We start from the raw sequence: 24,530 nt of genomic DNA on the forward strand, positions 1-24,530 counted from the left end.
TAACCCGCAAAATTATTCATATCTATGTTTGAAAGCACGATCGAAAATATGTTTGTTTAAATTGTGTATGTATTTATATATGTATGTTAACTTTTAGTTTGATTTTTTTTTTTTTTTTTCGCAACGTCAAAGGAGGAAACAGTCAGAAAAAAGGCATTAACCAATCACATGGTCCGTCTTCGCCCGTAGCTGCGCCCACGCTACAAGGAACTACGCACACCTGGGGCGGTGTTCACACATAGGTGGCATTGCCACGTAAGCTCTACGCGTAGCCTTCTCCATCCTTACCGCACAACCTAATTGACAACTTAAGTCACTCCCATGAATCCAACTGAGATATCATAAATAAACTCAATCCAAACAATCTCAAGTTCAAAGGTTCCAATTTTTTTCAAAACTTATACCTAATGAACAAATAACATCAATAAAAACTACAAGTGCAGAACTAATAAACTAACAAACAAAGACAAAACCCGAAAATTGTCTCTATAAAAATGTGCACATATCAAGAACTTACACATCATCATCACTCTTCTTCGGCTTCTTTCTTCTTTTTCTTCTTCTCCTTCTTCTTCGAGCTTTTGCTTGCTTCATCATCACTAACAGTAACAGAGGCATCATCACCATTTTCTTTATCCTTCTTTTTCTTCTTCTTCTTCTTCTCGGATTTATCCTCCTCTGATACAACTTCATCTCCCTCTTTATCCTTCTTTTCCTTCTTCTTTTTCTTCTTCTTTTCAGTACTCTCACCTTCTTCAACCTTCTGTTTCTTGGAAGCTACTGGTGTATCTGGATCTGTAACATCAACCTCTTCCAATTTCCTCTTTTGCCCTTCATCTTCAACACCCTTTTCCTTCTTCTTCTTCTTTTTCTTCTCACTGTCAACAACTTTCAGATCTGAAGCTTCTACAGTTTCTTCTTGCACAGGTGCAGCTGCAAGACTAGCAACCACCGAATCACCGCCAGTAGGCAACACAACATTCCTCAGCCACTCAGCCGGAGTTTTCTCATTTGCTTTTCCATGTTTGCTCAGTTTCCCTTCGGTAATCAGTTTCTTCTTCATTGAAGCAGTGGGCCCTAACCCCCATTTCCTAGGATAAGTATCTCTATCCATCACCACCCTCTTGATCTTCGCCACAACTCCATGATCACAAGTAGCCATTACAGCTGTAGTCATCTCTGCAATCCCAAGAGCAATCGCTTCCCCTTTTGTAGTCATCAACACCACTTCTTCACCATTTTCAATGTCGTTTTCGAATCTTAACAAACCTGGAATCATCAGTTTAGCACCATAACAGATTGCGTTCACAGCAGAGTCCTTCACGACTAATCGTTTGTAGCTGGTTAACAAGACCTCTAATGGCATGATCACACGGCGGAGATAAGTTTCGTCTCTGTAATTGTCGTAACTCCATTGTGCGTCCATGACATCATGCATAGTTATCATGTTATCTTTCTCTCCCATGATACCAGATCTGACTCTTCTCAGTTCCTGCATATGTCCACCAACGCCCAAAATCAAACCTAAATGAACACAGAGTGTTCTAACATACGTACCAGCTTCACACGAGATCCAGAACACGACTAAATGCTTATCGGCATCATACTCCAGGAGTTTGCTTTCGTAAATGGTTCTAATCCGGAGCTGTCTTTTAACAGCTGAAATCAATGGCGGACGTTGGAAAACTGCACCTGTTAACGTCTCCAATGCGCGAGCCACTTTCGCGACATCAGGCACATCGGAATGGAGTCGAGCAACACATACGTACTCTTTTCCAGCACCTTGTTGTGATTTAACAAGGCGAGTGGCTCTATCGATGCAAACGATTAAGTTTCCGGTGACTTTTGGGTCGAGTGTACCGCTGTGGCCGGTTTTTTCGACTCGGAGGATCCGTTTGATCCAAGCTACAACCTCGTGCGAGCTAGGGTTAGCAGGTTTATCTAGGTTGATAACACCATACCTGATGTACTCAGCGAGGGGGCGTTTGAGAGGAGAGTAGCCGGAGGGAAGTGGCGTATAGTGTCCGGTTCGAACGTTAAGGCGGTCATAGTTCTTGAGGAGAATCGGCCATTCGGAGGTGTCAATCGATGGAGTGAAGCTCTGTGGTTTAATGAGATAATCAACAGCGTCAGTGGCATCGTCGGAAGTTTTGTTGATCGTGTCTTGGTCTTTGGATTTGCTCTTCTTTTTCTTCTTCTCTGAACGATTAAGCTCGAGTTCGGACATGGCGGGTTTCCGGCGTCGGGGTAAAGAGCAGCTTGCTGGGGGAGTGAGCTGTATGCTTGGCAGAGGTGGCTAGGGTTTTGGAAAAGGTGGAAGCTTGGGTTTAGGGTTTTTTGATGTACTTTTGAAGGATGGGTAAAGTTCGCATGTGGGTAAAGTTCGCATGTGGGTATGTACTCATAAGTTTAAATGCTCCCACCCATTCCTAGACTGACACGTGGAATGGAAAAAAAATTGTGAGGTTACCCACTTTCATTTCCATTGTTTCTTTTATTTTTTCTCCTAATTTTTCTCAAACTCATTTAATCATATTTTATTTATCTTTATTTTTTTTAAAAAATAAGTAAAAAATAAAATAATATCAAACACATCAACTATTAATTTAGTTTTAATAAATATATAATCTATATTTTTTTCATTATATTAATATTAAATATAAAAGATTATATTTATAATAAACTTATAAAAAGTATTTATAAAAAGTATTATACATGCATTTATAAAAAATATTACACACACTTTTAAATAAATATTATACATACATTTATATAAATATTAGACATACATAATTTTAATTATAACTTTTTATAAAATATCGTTCTCGTCTTTTAAAATTTCAATATGTATTTAAATCTTTATATGAAACAAAAAACAAACTTTATATTTATAATTAATTAATATAATTTAATATATAATAAAATATTATAAGTATTAAATATTATATTTAAATTATAATTAGTAGATAAAAATGAACTAGAAATATATAAATATTAGAGGTGATAAAAATTGACACGACACGAAACCCGACATGAACCCGATACAAAATAAATGGTTTGGGTAAGATATTTTAACCCGTTTAAATAAACGAGTTGACACGACACGACACGGAAATTAAATGGGTAAGGTTAGGGTTGAGAATTTCAACTCGAATATAATTCGAAAATGACCCGTTTATTTATATGCAAGTTTTTTTGAATTATTTAAATAATATAGAAAGATACAAAATCAAAATCATAAGTAAAAAAGAAAACATTTCGAATTGAATTGTTTTGTAATGTTGAAATGACTTAGTCGTCTAGATCAATACTTCATTTTAGTTTTTCCATTCTCTTCCAAACTATCTACTCTCTTTCACCCCTTTTAAATCCTCATGACCTTGTCATCTGCCTCCCCAACTTCCACTATTTTAATTTTGTCATCTGAACTTGCTATGACGTCATATATTCTGCCTCCAAACTATTAGTTTTTATTTTCCGCCTACCAAACTCCTACTATTTCAACATTCTCAATCTGTTAACCTCACATTACACAACATATTTCAAGGGATAGCCTTAACCCGAAACTTGGCCTGGCAATCGTGTCGTGTTCGGGTTGGCGTGTCGCAGGTTGGCGGGTCAAAATATGCCAACCCAAATACAACCCATTTAACTATAGAGGTCACGGGTTGGCGGCTCACGGGTTGGCGGGTTTGGAACAGAAACTCATATATGACCCACCAACCCATTTATTTATACGGGTTCACAAGTTGGCGGGTTCATGGGTCAGATTTGGGTTCGTGGGTCCAAATTTTAGATATTTAAGTCTTAAACATCCAAATGAAAATTAAAAACATTCATAGAAACATGTTACAGACTTAGCCTTATAGGTTACGACTTATGACCTTAGACCATCCACCACGAGTAATAATGTCAAAACAATCAAATGGTATATATTATATAATACTTATTAAATATTAATACTCGATACATAAATACATTTAAAAATATAATAATTTTTTTATTAAGAATATAAACAGGTTGGCGGGTCAACCCTTTTATTTTTTGAGAAACCCATATATGACCCGTTTAATAAACGGGTTGGCGGGTTGACGGGTTAGCGGGTTGAAAAACTCAACCCAAACCTATTTATTTTGTGTCGTGTCGCGTGTCATGTCAAGAATTGCCAGCCCTACCCGAAACCCGACACGAACGAAAATAAACGGGTTGACACGCCACGACACATTAATTAAATGGATCGGGTTAGCGTCAAGCACTTTCAACACGTTTAGTGTTTCAAAACGACACGAATCCGACACGACACGACACGATTGTCACCTCTAATAAATATATAAATAAAGGGACTAAAACCGACAGCGCAAAGTTCATCCCCATTTTGGGAGAAATGAATAGTATAACACCATATTTGGTGTAATACTATTCATATCCGATGGTATTCCAGTCTGATGACTGAGTGGACTCGTTATATATTGACATTCAAGTCTGATGACTGATTAGGCCAGGGGTACTCCAGTCTGATGATTGACTAGACATAACATGAAATGTTATATATGTTATGTTGTGTGGTGGTATTTTAGGGGAACTCACTAACCTTTAACTTACAATTTTAGTTTATTGTTTCAGATACTTCAGATGATCGTGGGAAAGCGAAGGCGTGATTGTGCACATCTTCATATTTTTATGATATTGGATCCTTGGAAAACTCTGATTATGCTTATACTTTAGAAACATTGGTTTTGTAAACACTTTATAGTTAAAATGGGTTGTTTTTAAAATTTTAAAATTTCTATGATTTTGCGGATGTTACACTTTCGTTGTTGAGTATGCAATTAATATTATTAATGAATATACTAATAGAATATATATATATATATATATATATATATATATATATATATATATATATATATCATACATACTTATGAAGCTAGCATTTTTTCTTGAATCTCATGTATTTGAAGCCCACATAAAAATTTGCCAACACATCATGCATTTGAAACCCCTACACCCTTTCACCTTCAAAGTAATTAATCATATTTAATCTCATTCCAAGAAAATCACACACTCTATAAGTTCAACACCTCATGCATTTCAAACCACCACACCCTTTCGCCTTCATTATATATGTAGTTACATTAGTACATTTTTCTTACAAAAAGTCGTCATTAGGATCCTTCAGATGATCGTGGGAAAGCGAAGGCGTGATTGTGCACATCTTCATATTTTTATGATATTGGATCCTCGGAAAACTCTGATTATGCTTATACTTTAGAAACATTGGTTTTGTAAACACTTTATGGTTAAAATGGGTTGTTTTTGAAATTTTGAAATTTCTATGATTTTTCGGATGTTACACTTTCGTTGTTGAGTATGCAATTAATATTATTAATGAATATAATAATAGAATATATATATATATATATATATATATATATATATATATATATATATATATCATACATACTTATAAAGTTAGCATTTTTTCTTGAATCTCATGTATTTGAAACCCACATAAAAATTTGCCAACACATCATGCATTTGAAACCCCTACACCCTTTCACTTTCAAAGTAATTAATCATATATAATCTCATTTCAAGAAAATCACACACTCTATAAGTTCAACACCTCATGCATTTCAAACCCCCAAACCCTTTCGCCTTCATTATATATGTAGTTACATTAGTACATTTTTCTTACAAAAAGTCGTCATTTGGTTGAAGCTGCTATGATTCAAAAGTTTTCATATAGTTGAAGCATTCACGATCCAAATATGATGATTTGAAGAATTGGGTTATGTCGTATCGATGGTAATTGTAATATGATTCTATTCTTTCAACCAAAATAAATGAAGCTTTTCTATTTTTTCTTTATATTCAATTTCTCATTTGACCTATATATGTCACTACTAGAAAAACAGCCTTTTACGACGCTCATTGCGCGTCGTAAAAGGCTCAGACGACGCGCAAATGCGCGTCAAGGAAGGCCCTGTCATAAAGAGAGACGACGCGCTTTTGCGCGTCGTCTATAAACGACACGCATTTACAACGCTCATTTACGACGCGCATTTACGTGCACGTTTACGACACGCAATTCGTGTCAAGGAAGGACCTGTCATAAAGGAAGACGACACGCATTCACGTGTCGTAAGCTTACGACGCGCGTGTTAATGACACGCAATGCGTATCAAGGAAGCCCCTGTCAAGAAAGGCGATGTCATAAATGAAGATGACACACATTTTTGTGTATCATAATTTTAAATGTTTAAAAAAATATTCTTTATAGGTTTACTTTTTTTCAAATTAAATTTGTATTTAATCTTTCATAATAGAAAATAAAATATTATATACAAAAAATAGAATCCATTGCATAAATTTAATGTCATACAATTCTATTTCTTACAATATATGAATTTGCATCTAATCTGCTATGTACATCAAATTCCATCTAAGTAATTTCACTTGCAGGAGGCATCAACTCCATGCTACAAATCACCAATAGAATAATAACAAACTGCACCTAGAGTAGACTACCTTCTTTTGGCTCCATTAATTCCCAACGAGATTGACTCCTTCCACAATAACAAGTTGTAATTCTTCCTTATCATTGGTATTGGAAATATCACAGAATTTGGTGTATTCAAAGATAATCTGATATCCTTAGTGCTAGGAGATGTTGGTGGGCATTAACCAATCGACCAATGAGAACTGATGGTGTAAGCAACTAAAGAACATATTAAAAAGCATTAATGTAATAAATAATAATTATGAAATTTAATATGTTTAGGTGTTAAAAAAGACCTTGTATTGATGTACGCTTAGTGGGGTTCTACTTATAGTATGGAATGTTGCATTCAGAAAGTGGTGCAACGGATGAGTTTCTAGTTCAAAGTAATAAGTCTTCCAAAAGCACTTCTCTTTCCACAACAACTCTTGGTTCATAACAGATCAACTGTTAATGCAAAGGTGCTTCAATGGTTACCATTGGGACAAGATTTGTGAAAAGACACTAATGAAGATCCATTCATTGAAATGAAATTTATTATAACCTGACTGTATGCAGATTCAATATATGTCTCAACATAAAAACTAAACCAAATTCCAATAGGATTATCTGTTGCAACATCCAATCCCATTGAAACTAGCTTTCGGAAAAAAAAAAAAAAAAGTTGGCTTCTGAAGAGGGAATATAACAAAAAGAAAATGATTAGTTAAGTACTAAAACTAAAAAAAACACAATCAGACAAAAAGAAAAAGGAAATGACCTCACTGAAATTGCAGGTGAGAATCTTACAGCTTGCATTATTTCTCTGCACACAACATAATGCTTCTATTTAGTACTTTTATAAATAATTGAATGAACTTTGTCTTTATTTTTTATAGGCACTGTTTAGGATAATTAATGGGCCCATGGACCCATGGAATGTATGGGATCTTTTCTTCGTTGGTATCATTTAGATTTATAAATTGTAGCTTGTTCTTTAGGAATTATTTCAAATCTCTAGGATAGATGGTTCCAGTTATAGTGTTTCATCAAGATTCCAAGAGGGTCAATTGCTAAATATTGATGCATTGGATCATCTTTTCCAAATGCAAGAAGTGCATGAGGGGCACTGAAATTCAGTTTAAAAGAAATAATTGACATAATAAAGCTTTTACTTTTATAAAAGTTATGGCATAAAAATACACAACATACCTTCCTGGAACTGAATTGAAGTCACCACAGACTAACATTGGAATATCTGCACTTGCAACTATCTTTTCCAATCCTTTTAACAGTTGTGAACCTTCAATCTTCACAATTATATAGTTTTTAAGTTTTTAAACAAGAAGAAAAAGTGTATATATATACAAACAATAGGAGATACTTATCTTCTTTGGTGTCATTTCTCTTCGACAAAATCTACACTAAAAGAAATGTGCCCATGTATGTTAATGTCAAAATTCCTAAGAGGGCAAAATGGTCATAATAATTCAGCACAATCCTAAAGAGTATTTTTTTTCCGAGTGGAAAGTGAATAGATAGATGAAGTGTCACACCTGAACCAGTTCACTAACAAAACAAGAAGACATGGTCTTAGTAAATCCAATCCAACACGTAAGACCTAAGCAAAGAGGCTCCCCCAAGTCTAACTAACTGCGGTCCATCAATGCAAAAATTATGGCTTGAGCAACATCCTCATTGTAGGAACCCACATACACCAAACCCAATGCAATTGCTATGAACAAGATAACATCAAACCCTGCTTTCGGTTCACCAAGAATTGGACTCAGTTTGTCATGGATCTGAAAACGAAAAAACACAACTGTCAGCAATGTTTGTGCGTGTGTGTGAATTGTCAACTATAAGGAGAACCTACCTGTTAATTCTGGGTACCCGCATATGCAAGGCCCAGACCAGTTATGGCTCCAATTCTAATGGAAGCATTTTCTTTATCCAGATAATCAACAAAAATTGCCGAAGCCTGAAACAACCCAACCCAAAATAAAATCACAACCAACAACCAACAACAACATGTCAGAAAGAAAAAAGAAAATTAAGCACTCACAGGGTCACAATCATTCTTGATACCACAGTTTACAACCCCAACTCCTAACAATGCACCAGCAATCACATGATTATCATTGCTATGAAAGTACTTGTCAATTTGAGCAAGCCCAACATCAACATCCCAAAGGAGGATCATTCCCTAAAATCACATCACAACAAACCAATTTCCTTTCTTCATACAACAACATTCAACTTTAATCATTATATCAATAACAAATCGCTACAAATGAGCAGTTTTTCAAAGAAGAGCTAAATGCAACTTCCAATTATGATATTATAGTTTGAAAAACCAACCCAATCACAACAATGAAACTTGGGTAGATTTCCTGTTTATGTAAACCATAGACAGAATTTCAAACACATGATGATATATGGAATAGAAATCCAAACAATTTCCAATATCAATATTTTATTCAACACTTTATCAAAATTAATACATACAATGTAGATGAACCTTAAGAATAGCTTTCCCAGTTCTATTTAATTGCTTTTTCTACACCCTGAAAAAGACATACCAAAAAAAAACAAACTATACCCTTGTTAAACTATAACATAACGTTAAGTGCTTGAGGAATAAGCAAAACCACTGAAACAATTTGTAAGAGAATTAAGACATAATAAACATCATTTTACCCTAATGTGGCCCACTCGATTGCGGTCAAAAAACCTGAAAGCCTGTCATGAACAGGAGATATTTTTTTAAATTTAACAAAAGAATTTATAAAAATTCACAAGAATTACACATTTTAAAGATGAAATACCTACAAGAGTTCCTTGTTAATGGTAATTGGAGCTTCTTTTTTCTTATTCGTGTCCACCTTTTTGTTTTCCTTTTTCTCCTCAACCTGCAACTTGGTGTCTGGATTCACAGTTACTTTAGCAGCAACAACATTCTCTTCTTCAACTTTCACTTTTTCTTCTACATTTTCAGACTTAACATCCATGTCAACTTTTTTTCATCCTCTCCTTTCTCCTATAAAAAGTACCGTAAAATATGAGACTTCACCAATTTTAAAATCAATTAAATAAAATGCATCAAATTCTGAAAATAAAATTCACTCGCCTCGTTTTTAGGACTTGCATCTGCCATTTCTTCATCATCTTCTTCGGGATCTTCTTCTTTTTCTGATTCGTCTTATGCATATATGTCGAATTACACATTGCTCAATCAATAAACTTATGAAAGTGTGTTGTGCTTTTCTTTATTTTACATAGATACTAAAACCGGTAATTGGAGGAAATAGTTTTTTTTAGATAGACAAAAAGGTATAATGGTTTGCTTACTGAAAAATATTTAAAACACTTTGGAAAAGGGTAGAAATATAATTTTTTTTACCTAAGATGTATTTCTCGTTGAAAAACCCAGCTCCATGAGGATTATAACCACATGTAATCTTTGTAGGGTTTCTACAGCCACATGTAAACCAAGAAAATTTGTAAGTAACAGAGATGGATATTAAGAATAAATATGAATTATATTTTATTAAGTAATAGAGAGAAGCTAATCTCCCCCTTTCAATTTTAATACTTTTTGTAAATTGTAATAATATTTAACAAGTTAATCATTTATGACATTTAAGAAAATTAGAAATTGCCATAATTATTGGATTAATGTTCCACGAAAAGCTCATAAGCTTTAAGAACTTACTTGGATTAATGTTCCATGAAAAGCTCATAAGCTTTCCAGCATGTTTGTCACCAGAGGCGGTGGCAGTGGCGGCTCAGATGTTTCAATTGTCTGTGCGTGGGAAATCACAAGTGGTGTTAATTGTTCCAAAGTCTCAGTTGTCTTTGTGCTTGTAACAAGAAGTGAGGTTGAATTCTCTAAAGTTTCAGTTGTCTGTATCTCCATTATTGCATACACCTAGAAAAAATGGTCACATTCATCATTGGGGAACATCTTAACAACATATATAGAACATTCATGTACAAAATGGTCAAAATGGAGAGGAGAGGAATTAAGAACAAAAAAGTATTGCAAGTCAACCCAACCGAATCAGTTGATATAAATGTAAAATGACCTACCTACCTCTAAAACTCAAATAAAACAAAAGGGAACTGACTGACTTACCAAGTTCCTTATGGATACATAATTGTGTTGAATGTCATTTCTGATCATACCATTCTCTATAACATTTATTCTTTTAGCAGCTTCTGCTCGTGACTCATTAATTCCATCTTCATAAGGAGCATTCACATTTCCAAACAATGAAAATAGTAACTCACATGCTGTAATATTTCCATCTTCAAAACTGTGAACTTGTATGGTGACATATGTTGGACCATCTGCCTATCCAGTTCTCAGTTGTTTGATTCCATGCATGCTTACATCAGCAAATATGTTATATCTGAGATCCCAAAAAAAACATTTGAGAGGCTTGAACTCTTTGTCTAGGAAAGGACTATTAAATAAAAATAAAATTTCGATAAAATTGATGGCTTAGATACAACAAATATACCTTCTGAGATTAAAATGCTGCAAACCCAGGTCTTCATCCCAAAGAAATATATAATCATAAATAGACACTGCAGCTGGATGCAGAAATCGTATTGCAAACCACCTGAAATAACTTTGCTATTTAATATATAATTACATACCATAACAACACCCTAATGACCAGATGAGACAGAAAATGAATAATTTGAAACAGAGTCAAATGTAAACTCCTTACCATTTTGTTTGGTTTTGAGCTACAACGTGTATGACATTATTGCTCCACTCAAGATCTTGCCAACCATCCAACATTCCATCATAATGGAACAACACAATTGTAAGCTTTTCTTGAAGAAACTGAAATTATCAATGTTAGGCTCTGCTATTATTCACAAATTATCAATGTTAGGCTCTGCTATTATTCACAAATTAAATATAACATTTATGTATTATATAACTTTTTATTCATCATTGTACCTTTTAAACAATTGTATTCACATTACGCTTCTATTTCAAACCCACTAGAATTGCCAGCAAGTTATGTGTAGTGGAAATATTAGCCTGTAAGCATAAATTTTACTTTATTTTTACACCTAACCACAATGTGCTCATATTTTTTTTACGCAAAACATAAATATACTTAGCTTATTGTCTAACCTATGACTTTGAACTACTTGTTGACCATAAAGGTTTTAATTCCAAGTTTGATTTAGCTTCAATAATACCACGAGGTAAACCCTTCAAGCTTGTGGAAGCTGACATAGTTTCCTAAAACACACACACCAAAAACCACATTAACACAAATCGGAGAACAAATAAACAAAAACCATGCTCATATTTTTAAACAGATTCGGACACCATAATAGTTTTTGGAAGTAATAAAAAAGAAATACTATATATGGAACAGAAGGAAATACTAATCAAGTGCAAAACTCAAGCATCTGTTGTGCTTTCAGCAAATCTCAAGCACCGATCCATTCTATAGAAGGTTCCCAATTGATGACTTTAGCATGAATGCTTCTGAAGGTGATCGGTACCCAGGACTCCCACTCAGATGAAATTGCAGAGAGAGAGAGAGAGAGAGAGAGAGAGAGAGAGAGAGGATTTACCAGATGGGTTGATTTTCATGCTCTAGTTCTTTTCTAAGAATATCAGCAGAATGAAAGAAGATCAACTTTAGTAGATAGCAGAATGAGTGTGGACGGGTCCGATTTATCATCATCAACAAACTCTAATCTTTATGATAGTACAGAATCTCCAGTCTCTTCTAAAAAAACCCTAAAAAGACAAATCACAATCGATCAAATAATCGGTGATTTTGACCCAGGAGGGTTTTAATATTGATGATACAGAGGTGCAGAAAACAGCTTCAAAGGCGTCTTCATCTTCAGGGTGCAAAGAGAATTTGGACTCGATTTAACTAGGATTTGAGTTGCATAAATTAACAGGAGAAGAAAAGGAGATAGACACCACTGATTGTGCTTGGACAGATGATCATTCGGTAGGAGGATGCTCGATGGGGAAGGACCAGTGGCCAACGGCAAAGGTGAGGAACGAGATGTTTGATGAGAACGATAAGAAGGAGATCAGGAGTAGCAGAGAAGCGGATTGGAGAGGAGATTTAGATGATGAAAGATAGAAAAAGGTAGAAGGCGGGTTTTCAAAATTTTGGGGATTTCGTTTCGCCCTGTGTAAATGCGCGTTTCATTAAAATTATAAAATTATAACGTGACATCCATAGAGGACGCGCGTTTAAGATAAAGCTCCCTCCGTGTTTTTAATTTTTTTTTTCTTTAGACACTAAGTTAAGGGCACGCAAAAATGTGTGACGTAAATCCTTAAATATTTTAAAGAGATGACACTATTTTAAGGTCACTCTCCTTTGCGTAACATAAATCAGTGAGTGTCGTGGCTTGCGCGTCATTAAAGGCATATATTCTAGTAGTGTGTGATATGTATGTATTACTCAATCTTGAATGTGACTCTCCAAACATCAATGTTTTGCTTGGAATATCCTTTTATTCTTCTTTTTTCAAGAAAAACATTTTGATTACAGGTTAGCGAATAATTGTCATCAAGTTTCTATGGTTGAATAGTGTTCAATATAGAAAGAAGATTTAGAAAACGAATATAGGTTTTTTTTTGTCACAGCTGGCATTTTGCTAGGAAATTCTATTCCCATGTAAGGATCATCCATTGTAACAGCCTATACTTCATTCTCATTTAAATATATCTCATATGTTCAAATAAGGGTTGGAAATCCTAGAAATCCCGACTCAAGTTCTTTATGGACTAGGATTCTCTTAGTGGGTCTAATGGACCAATAAACTTTCAAATTGACTATTTGGGCTCTAATTGGACCCACAATCATGAAACTAGATTTTTTTTGGGCCATGTGGGCCTAAAATAATTCATTTTCATCTCTAATAGGCCTTCTTGGGCCATAATGTCCATTTCGTTATACAACTTGAGCCACGAACTACCTTAAAGGCCCAATGAGCCGAAAAGTATTCTTAAACTTCATAAAAATCGAGCAAATCCAAGATTGAGCCCAAACCACTTCAACTCCTTCCTCCTAGCCCAAATTCTTGGCCCAAGGTGTTTACTAGACAAAAGAAAAAAAAAGAAATGGGAAATTATGAGCAAGTGCCACCTCAATATTGCATGGTGGTCACCCATGCACCAAAACCCCACATATAACAAGGTGATATCTCATATAACTAGGACATCCTTCTCTCTCCCTCTCCCCTCTTCAAAACTCACGGCCATAAGGCCTCCTCACCATTATTCTTACTTTCTAAAACTCTCACAATAAGTCTCTTAAGAACTCTCCTACATTTCCTCTCAAAATTCTTGAGTTTTGGTGTAGTTTCAAGAGGATCTTCACCTAGATCATCATCTTTGGTAAGTTTTGCTTAGATACATGGTTTAGCTTCTTAATCTCTTCAAAAATCACTCCTCTTACACCATATTTCCGTGGATCATGACTCTTAGATCCATCTTGAATTCGAAAACTCCTATCAAAAAGCAAGGTAGGCCGAATTCTCCTTCCATCTTCTCACTAAAACCGAACCAAACCCCAAGTGTAGCACCTGGTTTTTGGTATGTGAATTTTATTTGAAGTATTGCCCTATTTTAGCCTTGGACTCGGCGAGTCACAAGGTCCGACTCGCCGAGTAGGGACGAGACACAGGACACGTTTAAGTTGGCGACTCGGCGAGTCCATATTCTGGACTCGGCGAGTCACCGCTGTTGGATGAAACCCTAAGTTTCAGGGGTTTTCCCCCTATTTAAACCTCATATCTGCCCCTTTCCAGCCCCCATTCACCCCCAGAGCTCCCAACCCTCGTCCTAAGCTTGTTTCTTGTGTAGTTGAGGCTCTTGTGTGCATTCTTGAAGGTTTTGAGGCAAGAAGGGGAAGGAGATCAAGAGAAAGGAGAGCCATCCAAGCATCATTGTGTTTTTCAGCTGTATCATTGAGGTATATCTCGTTTTCCCCCCTGTTTCTATGCTTAAGATTTCATTTAAGACACTCTTGAGCAATTCTTCAAGCTTGTTTGTGCTTAATGTTTCGTAATAAGTGGATTGGCCTTTAGATCTAGGCAAGATTGAGCTCCAGGAGCTCAGATCTGTTAGCTTTATGGCCCCATGTGGCTTGTTCATCCTAGATCTACCCTTTTGAGGCATTTTGAACCCTTAAATCCATATTAGTGAGTATCCACACGTAAAGTTGGAAACTTTACGTGTGATTTGTGTCCTAGAAGTCCAGATCTATGAATGGCATGGACTGAAATCGAGTAAATCGGTGTATTTGGTGGATGCATGGCGACGACTCAGCGAGTCGTATAGGTGACTCGGCGAGTCTAGTCGCGAGTCAACGAATTGGTCCCTTCATGATGTATCGAGTTGAGCCGTGAGTCACAGGGGGTGACTCGGTGAGTTGGGAGCTGAACTCACCCATGATAGGACTCGGCGAGTCCAAGGCAATCTTCATAGATCAAGAACAGACTCGGCGAGTTGTTCATACAACTCGGTGAGTCTTAGCATAAGTGTTCTTCGGATGAAGATGAACTCGACGAGTTGTTCATACAACTCGGCGAGTAGGATGAAGGAGTTGAATGACAGTTAGAAGATGAACTTGTCGAGTCATAGCCCAACTCGACGAGTAGAACCAGGGACCCAGGACAATAGTTTACTAGGGACTCGGTGAGTGGAGATCCACTCGGCGAGTCGGGTCAACTGAAAGTTGACTCTAGCATTGGCTTAGAGCTAGACCGGGGGTAAAATGGTCATTTTACCTAAAGGACAGTTAGCAGTGTTTGATTGAGTATGTTGTGGGAATTGCAGTCGGAGGACTCCCGGAGCAGCAGCAGTCAGTTAGTTCCCGATCAGTTCAGCAGCTACTTTGAGGTGAGTTACCTTCAGTAGCGGTGGGTCTAAGGCCACAATGCCGGCCCACCAGTAGGAGATGTATGTTAGATGATTGTCTTTGTGAAATCATCTAGGTTGCTATTACCTGTTATGTTATATGCTATCATGATACGTGTTATGCAATAGTAATAGAGTTCGGTTGTTAGGACCGCTGGGTAGTCAGACACCCCAGAATTATCTGACTGTATGTGATGGTATGCTTGTATGTTGGTCTGTTATGTTATGCGATAGAGGTAGCGGGAGGGGACCAGTCCCCGAGGATCGGTTGTTAGGACCGATGGGTAGTCAGCACCCCAGAATGGCTTGACATGGGTAGTCAGCACCCCAGAATGGCTTGACACGGGTAAGACGGCACCCCAGAATGGCCGTATAGGTAGGTCGGCACCCCAGAATGGCCGTACCGGGTAGTCAGGCACCCCAGAATAGCCTGGCAGTACGTATGTTATGTGTTTGCATGGTATGTGGTACGTTGGGGGAACTCACTAAGCTTTGTGCTTACGTTTACAGTTTTGTTTTCAGGTACCTCTGCACCGAAGGGGAAGGAGCCGGCGCGGTAGCGACACGTCATACACACACTCTTCGGTTTCCGCATTTACGAGATTTACTGGGATTGTACTCTGATATTTTGATGGGATGTATGGTTTGACCTTGTAGAACATGGTTGCGATGTGTTATGGTGTAATCAAACAATGTTTTTATTTATTAATGTTTTCTAAAGTAATATTTTAAAATGAAATTTTCGGACGTAAAAATTGGGTCGTTACAAGTTGGTATCAGAGCCCTGGTTTGAGGGATTCGGACACGCCTTCGGGAGTGTCTGGACTCAAATCGAGGGATTGAAAGATTTTCCAAAAGAAATTGTTCTTTAGAACCCGGAAAAGAGTCATAAGAAAGAGCAAAGTGTGTGACGTGCGCGACCGGCCGAGCTCAAGTAAGTATTCCCCATAGTACCCATACAAGTTTATGTTATGTTTATCAGCTTACGTAGAACTGCATGCTAGAATAGGGCTAAGGATCTAGGAGTGATGCCTTATGTGCCTGCTTATGTGTTACAGCTTTATGAATATTGCATGCTAGAATTGAGTAGACAGCAGTAGGATAGCCTGTTTAGGTTATGCCTGATAGTATGAGCTTAGCATCCTATGTTAAGTGTCGTTTCTTGTTATAAGAATAGTTTTGGCTTGAGTCTGTTTTTCCCTTATCCGAATGCTGCTTGCTTCGTGCTTGGTGGGGTTCTGAGTAATGGGAGTTAGCCACTAGGTAAACACGTCACACCACATGTAATCAGGGTTGAATAATCCCAAAGTATTGGAACTGGCCCTATTGCGCAGCTCTTGTTTGAGTCCAACCGTTGTAGGAACAGATCTTTTACTTGAAGGATTATCTAATCCTCATCACATGTGATGGTGTTTGGGTGGTGGCTAACTGGCACTATGAGGAGACCTACAGCAGCTGAGGACGAGTCGTGCTGAACTTGAGTTTTCCCTAGGGCAAGCCTAGGATGAGAATAACAGAGAGTAGCAGTAGTAAAGGGGAGCTGGTGGAGTCGAGGAATTCCTCGGAGAAGGTACGGATAGATGTGGAAGGTAGTATGGGCCCGTACTACTGAAAGCAGAGGATCCGTACCCGAGCCGAGGAAGGCCAAGACGAGACCAAGGAACCTGTAAGTAGTTGAGATCCCTCAGAAAGTAGCAGTATCACTAATGATTATTATGATGTTGTGCAGAATGGTGGTACTTCGACCGAGACCGACAGATGGTGGTTCAGGAGAGGGGTCAGGTTCGGGATCAGGCACCAAGCCGATTGACGAAAGGCTATGTGAGTTCATCACGTCGGAGATTACCAGGGGCATCCTTGAGTCGACCCCCATCCTCTTTGGGTCGATCAAGGAAGGGATCATAGAGTTGATGGAGGACCGCCTACGGGCATTCAGGAGCGACTTGGCCTCTAGCCAGTCGGGATCTCGCACACTGTCCTTCAAGGACTTCAGGGGCAGTGGTGCGCCGGATTTCCATGGGGTGAAGGACCCCATTGTCGCCAGGTGGTGGATTGCGGATATTGAGTCCGCCCAGTTGACCAGCTTCTGCCCCGAGGGGTCGAAGGTGAGGTACGCAGCAGGGTGTTTACGGGACCGAGCCCGGGATTGGTGGGAGTTAGTGGGTGACTCGTTGGGAGCCTCGGCTATCGAGGCAATGACCTGGTCGGACTTTGTGGTTAGGTTCAGGGCAGAGTTTGCACCAGCGGTCGAGCTTCAGCAGCTGGCCAGGGAGTTTCTAGACATGAGGCAGACGACAGAGACCGTGGCGGAGATCACCACCAAGTTTCGGGAGAGGGCTTTATTGGTGCTCCAGTATGCCGGTGACGAGGATATGAGGAGGACTCGTTACCATGATATGCTACGAGCTGACATTCGGGAGCATGTTAGCTTTTCGGCTTGCCCTACCCTAGACTCCATGATTGCCAGGGCTAGGGAGAGAGAGATAGAATTGGAGCACATCCGGAAACGGAAACTTGAGGACGGTCAGGCAGCAGGGGCTTCGGGGAAGAAGCCCAAGGGATCAGATGGGAGGCCGAAAGGCCAGTCGGGACCGAGCCGCTGCAGGAGGTGCGGCAGGCCGCACGAGGGGGCGTGCAGGATGGGATCGTCAGGCTGCTACAAGTGCGGCAAGTTTGGGCATATCAGCAGGGATTGCACTGCTCCTGCGACAGTTATTCAGACATCGGAGTTGCTGTGTTTCCATTGCAACCAGAGGGGCCACAAGAAGGCCAATTGCCCCATGTTGACAGTTTCGGCGCCAGTGAAGGCGCTAGCTCCAGCGACCCTGCGGATCACGGATGGCCGTCAGGGCAAGGCAGAGGCTCCAGTGGTGAGGAGTCGGGCATTTCAGTTGACTGCCGAGGAGGCACGCGCCGCGCCCGATGTGGTGACAGGTATCATTCCTTCCTTCTATCTTTTATTTTATGTTGTTATGATATTGATATGTGCTCCGTGTGTATATATGTGTATTAGGATCGTTCCATGTGAACGGCATCCCGGTTCAGGTATTGTTCGACTCGGGTGCATCCCGATCGTTCGTTTCTCTTGCTCTTAGCAAGAGATTTCATGAGACTTCGGGCGAGTTAGATTGCCCGTTAGAGGTAGAGATTGCTGACGATCGATCGGTGCGAGCATCGATGGTGTTTCGAGATTGTGTTCTGCGACTGTTTGAGGAGCGTTACCTGGTAGACTTGGTTCCCATTCCATTGCGTGGGAACAAGGTGATTATTGGTATGGATTGGTTGAGCCCTAATGGGGCAGTGATAGATTGCGCGCAGCAGCTAGTGCGAGTCAGGACCCCAAGCGGGGGAGAGTTAGTGATTCATGGAGAGCGGCCGCAGTGTGGACCCACTGTATGTTCAGCAGCGAGGGCTAGGCGCTACCTTCAGCAGGGATGCGCGGGTTATGTCGCGTATGTGATGGATACCCGGGAGGCGGGTAAGGCGACCGTGAGCGAGGTCCCGGTGGTTCGAGATTTTGCTGATGTTTTCCCGGAGGAACTACCTGGGATACCTCCGGAGCGACAGGTGGAGTTCAGGATTGACCTCATTCCCGGTGCGGCTCCGATAGCCAAAGCACCATATCGGTTGGCTCCTCCCGAGATGCAGGAGTTGTCTACGCAGCTGCAGGAGCTGCTGGACAAGGGATTTATTCGGCCGAGCAGTTCACCCTGGGGAGCCCCGATTCTGTTTGTAAGAAAGAAGGACGGGTCGCATCGGATGTGTATAGATTATCGAGAGCTGAACAAGGTAACGGTGAAGAACCGATACCCGCTTCCGAGGATTGACGACCTATTTGACCAGCTTCAGGGAGCATCTTGGTTCTCCAAGATTGACTTGCGTTCGGGGTATCATCAGATGAGATTCAGGGAGGAGGATATGCAGAAGACTGCGTTTCGGACGCGCTATGGTCATTACGAGTTCGTGGTGATGCCGTTTGGGCTCACCAATGCTCCTGCCGCGTTCATGGACCTCATGAACCGCGTGTGTAGACCGATGCTGGATCGGTCTGTGATCGTCTTTATCGATGATATCTTGGTCTATTCCAAGACTCGGGAGGAGCACGAGGAGCATCTGAGGGAGGTATTGGAGACCCTGAGGAGGGAGAGCTTGTATGCCAAGTTCTCCAAGTGTGAGTTTTGGTTGCGCGAGGTGCAATTCCTCGGACACCTCGTCAACCAGAACGGGATTCTAGTTGATCCAGCCAAGGTCGAGGCCGTGATGAGATGGGAGGTCCCGAAGTCTCCATCTGAGATTCGGAGCTTCCTGGGATTGGCAGGCTACTATCGCAGATTTATCCAAGATTTCTCCAAGATAGCCGTACCCCTGACGCGACTGACGAAGAAAGTCGTGGTCTTTCGGTGGGGACCCGAGCAGCAGGCTGCGTTTGAGATGCTGAGACAGAAGTTGTGTGAGGCGCCGATCCTAGCCCTGCCCGAGGGCGTAGAGGATTTTGTGGTTTACTGCGATGCGTCCATTTCAGGGTTGGGCGCAGTTCTGATGCAGAGGGGGCATGTCATTGCCTACGCTTCGCGGCAGCTCAAGCCTCACGAGGCAAATTACCCGACGCACGATTTGGAGTTGGGGCGGTGGTCTTTGCCCTCAAGATTTGGCGGCATTACCTCTACGGGGTTCGGTGTACCATCTACACGGACCACAAGAGTTTGAGGTACCTCATGGACCAGCCGAATCTGAATATGAGGCAGCGGCGGTGGTTGGACGTGGTGAAGGATTATGATTGCGAGATCCTTTACCACCCGGGGAAGGCCAATGTGGTGGCCGATGCGCTTAGCCGCAAGACGGTGCCGATCAGGGACGTCTGTTTGAGGATGACTGTGGTGACTCCCCTGTTGGAGTAGATTCGGGAGGCTCAACAGGAGGCAATCAAGGAGGAGCATCGGAAGAGCGAGCGTGTGGTGGGTCAGGTTTCCTCCTTTGATTATGATGGCAGAGGACTTTTGACATTACACCGTAGGGTGTGGGTGCCGTATCACGGTGGCGTGCGTCAGATTTTGATGGAGGAGGCGCATAAGTCCCGATTTTCTATTCATCCCGGGGCGACGAAGATGTATAGGGATCTTCGTCCGGATTATTGGTGGCCTTGCATGAAGCGGGATGTGGCATGGTACGTCGAGCGGTGTTTGACCTGCAGGAAGGTCAAGGCCGAACATCAGAGACCGCATGGCAAGATGCAGCCGTTGGACATTCCACTATGGAAATGGGAAGATATCACAATGGATTTTATCACAAAGCTTCCCAGGACCGCACGGGGAGTGGATTCGATTTGGGTCATCGTGGATAGATTGACCAAGAGTGCTCACTTTATTCCAATTCAGGAGAGCATATCGGCCGAAAAATTGGCCGACATCTATATCAGGGAGATTGTGGCACGGCATGGGGTGCCAGTATCGGTGATCTCGGACAGGGATGTGCGTTTTACTTCCAGATTTTGGAAGAAATTCCATGACGAGTTGGGCACTCGTCTGCATTTTAGCACCGCCTTTCACCCGTAGACAAATGGTCAGAGTGAGCGGACCATCCAGACTTTGGAGGACATGTTGCGGGCATGTGTGTTGGATTTCGGTGGTAGCTGGGATACCTATCTTCCCTTGGCTGAGTTCTCCTACAACAACAGCTATGACGCGAGCATTGACCGACCACCGTTCGAGATGTTGTATGGGCGGAAGTGCAGAACCCCGATATGTTGGGGGGAGGTTGGCCAGAGAGTCATGGGAAGCACCGAGGTGGTCCTAGAGACGACCGAGAGGATCCAGCAGGTTCGGAGCAGACTTCAGACTGCACAGAGTCGGCAGAAAATCTACGCCGATAGACGTCGATCCGACTTGGAGTTCCAAGTCGAGGATATGGTCCTCCTGAAAGTGTCGCCTTGGAAAGGTGTCATTCGATTCAGGAAGCGGGGCAAGTTGGGCCCAAGGTTCATCGGGCCGTTCAGGGTTGCAGCCCGGGTGGGCAAGGTGGAGTATAGGCTGGATCTGTCAGCCGAGCTCAGTCAGATCCACAGCACCTTCCATGTTTCGCAGCTGCGGAAGTGCCTGGTGGACGATTCAGCAGTAGTACCGTTGGAGGATATTCAGGTTGATGACAGCTTGAATTACATTGAGCGCCCAGTCGCAATACTTGACAGGAAGACCAAGACGTTGAGAAACAAGAGGGTAGAACTAGTAAAGGTGCAATGGCAGCACCGCAAGGGTTCGGAATGGACTTGGGAACCGATGGACGAGATGATGGAGCATTACCCCGAGCTGTTTCAGGACCGGGCAGCAGACTTCGAGGACGAAGTCTAAAATAAGTGGGGGAGATTTGTAGCACCTGGTTTCCGGTATGTGAATTTTATTTGAAGTATTGCCCTATTTTAGCCTTGGACTCGGCGAGTCACAAGGTCCGACTCGCCGAGTAGGGACGAGACACAGGACACGTTTAAGTTGGCGACTCGGCGAGTCCATATTCTGCACTCGGCGAGTCACCACTGTTGGATGAAACCCTAAGTTTCAGGGGTTTGCCCCCTATTTAAACCTCATATCTGCCCCTTGCCAGCCCCCATTCACCCCCAGAGCTCCCAACCCTCGTCCTAAGCTTGTTTCTTGTGTAGTTGAGGCTCTTGTGTGCATTCTTGAAGGTTTTGAGGCAAGAAGGGGAAGGAGATCAAGAGAAAGGAGAGCCATCCAAGCATCATTGTGTTTTTCAGCTGTATCATTGAGGTATATCTCGTTTTTCCCCATGTTTCTATGCTTAAGATTTCATTTAAGACACTCTTGAGCAATTCTTCAAGCTTGTTTGTGCTTAATGTTTCGTAATAAGTGGATTGGCCTTTAGATCTAGGCAAGATTGAGCTCCAGGAGCTCAGATCTGTTAGCTTTATGGCCCCATGTGGCTTGTTCATCCTAGATCTACCCTTTTGAGGCATTTGGAACCCTTAAATCCATATTAGTGAGTATCCACACGTAAAGTTGGAAACTTTACGTGTGATTTGTGTCCTAGAAGTCCAGATTTATGAATGGCATGGACTGAAATCGAGTAAATTGGTGTATTTGGTGGATGCATGGCGACGACTCGGCGAGTCGTATAGGTGACTCGGCGAGTCTGGTCGCGAGTCACCGAATTGGTCCCTTCATGATGTATCGAGTTGAGCCGTGAGTCACAGGGGGTGACTCGGTGAGTTGGGAGCTGAACTCACCCATGATAGGACTCGGCGAGTCCAAGGCAATCTTCATAGATCAAGAACAGACTCGGCGAGTTGTTCATACAACTCGGCGAGTCTTAGCATAAGTGTTCTTCGGATGAAGATGAACTCGACGAGTTGTTCATACAACTCGGCGAGTAGGATGAAGGAGTTGAATGACAGTTAGGAGATGAACTCATCGAGTCATAGCCCAACTCGACGAGTAGAACCAGGGACCCAGGACAATAGTTTGCTAGGGACTCGGCGAGTCGGGTCAACTGAAAGTTGACTCTAGCATTGGCTTAGAGCTAGACCGGGGGTAAAATGGTCATTTTACCTAAAGGACAGTTAGCAGTGTTTGATTGAGTATGTTGTGGGAATTGCAGCCGGAGGACTCCCGGAGCAGCAGCAGTCAGTTAGTTCCCGATCAGTTCAGCAGCTACTTTGAGGTGAGTTACCTTCAGTAGCGGTGGGTCTAAGGCCACAATGCCGGCCCACCAGTAGGAGACGTATGTTAGATGATTGTCTTTGTGAAATCATCTAGGTTGCTATTACCTGTTATGTTATATGCTATCATGATACGTGTTATGCAATAGTAATAGAGTTCGGTTGTTAGGACCGCTGGGTAGTCAGACACCCCAGAATTATCTGACTGTATGTGATGGTATGCTTGTATGTTGGCCTGTTATGTTATGCGATAGAGGTAGCGGGAGGGGACAGTCCCCGAGGATCAGTTGTTAGGACCGATGGGTAGTCAGCACCCCAGAATGGCTTGACATGGGTAGTCAGCACCCCAGAATGGCTTGACACGGGTAAGACGGCACCCCAGAATGGCCGTATGGGTAGTTCGGCACCCCAGAATGGCCGTACCGGGTAGTCAGGCACCCCAGAATAGCCTGGCAGTACGTATGTTATGTGTTTGCATGGTATGTGGTACGTTGGGGGAACTCACTAAGCTTTGTGCTTACGTTTACAGTTTTGTTTTCAGGTACCTCTGCACCGAAGGGGAAGGAGCCGGCGCGGTAGCGGCACGTCATACACACACTCTTCGGTTTCCGCATTTATGAGATTTACTGGGATTGTACTCTGATATTTTGATGGGATGTATGGTTTGACCTTGTAGAACATGGTTGCGATGTGTTATGGTGTAATCAAACAATGTTTTTATTTATTAATGTTTTCTAAAGTAATATTTTAAAATGAAATTTTCGGACGTAAAAATTGGGTCGTTACACCAAGGTGAGTTCATACCCCTTTTTTTGGTTTTTACTTGTTTTTGGGGGAGAATACAAGTTGATTTGTGTAGATCTATGTGTATATGCATGATTATGTGTGATTTCCTTGAAACATTTGGTGATTATGTGTGATTTCTTCACTAATCTACAAATATGTTAAGAAGCTTGAAGTGTATCACTTGGATCTTTACATGAATCTTGAGAGAAGTATGTTTTATCAAACATAGTACATGTGAACTAGTATAACTGGATTTATACACTTGATATAGCAAAAATGAGTGTTGTGGTTAGAGATCGATAAACTAAACTCACAAAACAGCATTTGACAGAAAAGTTTTGGTCCAATCTCGGGCTGTTTTGACCATTCAAATGGAAGTATTTTTCAAAAATGTTTTACATGGATAAATTTCAGGTTTATACCTTTAAAATGACTACTCGCACGTTTTCATACGATTTTTCTACAATTTTTGACGAATTTTACAAAACTGCCTATCATATTTGAAATAATTTCGGACCAACCTGTGAAGATGAGTAATTTCACACTAGTTTGAGGCCATCAAAAATTAAGAGAAGTTTTTTTTAACAAAGTAGACAAGATGTCCAAACTTCCAGAATTTACGGATCCAAATTTCAACTTACGATGAATTTTCTACAAATTTTTTAAAA

The 24,530-nt window shown here is 40.9% G+C and overlaps 1 protein-coding gene and 1 long non-coding RNA gene across 2 annotated transcripts; both read right to left on the reverse strand.

Annotated features, from left to right (window-relative positions):
- Positions 1-322: 322 nt before the first annotated feature.
- On the reverse strand, positions 323-2,371 carry LOC145043993 (H/ACA ribonucleoprotein complex subunit 4-like). Its single transcript, XM_078992795.1, has one exon. It carries the CDS (start codon positions 2,225-2,227, stop codon positions 527-529), a length of 1,701 nt encoding a protein of 566 aa, XP_078848921.1. The 5' UTR covers positions 2,228-2,371; the 3' UTR covers positions 323-526.
- Positions 2,372-8,549: 6,178 nt separating this feature from the next.
- On the reverse strand, positions 8,550-9,224 carry LOC145039567 (uncharacterized). Its single transcript, XR_013679824.1, has 3 exons — positions 9,182-9,224; positions 9,003-9,048; positions 8,550-8,687 (listed from the first exon to the last, which is right to left on the reverse strand). It is a non-coding gene; the product is annotated as an uncharacterized LOC145039567 (long non-coding RNA).
- Positions 9,225-24,530: the final 15,306 nt, after the last annotated feature.

This window comes from Lactuca saligna, chromosome 4, assembly GCF_052625555.1.
Source record: "Lactuca saligna cultivar CGN05327 chromosome 4, ASM5262555v1, whole genome shotgun sequence".
Classification (NCBI taxonomy): domain Eukaryota; kingdom Viridiplantae; phylum Streptophyta; class Magnoliopsida; order Asterales; family Asteraceae; genus Lactuca; species Lactuca saligna.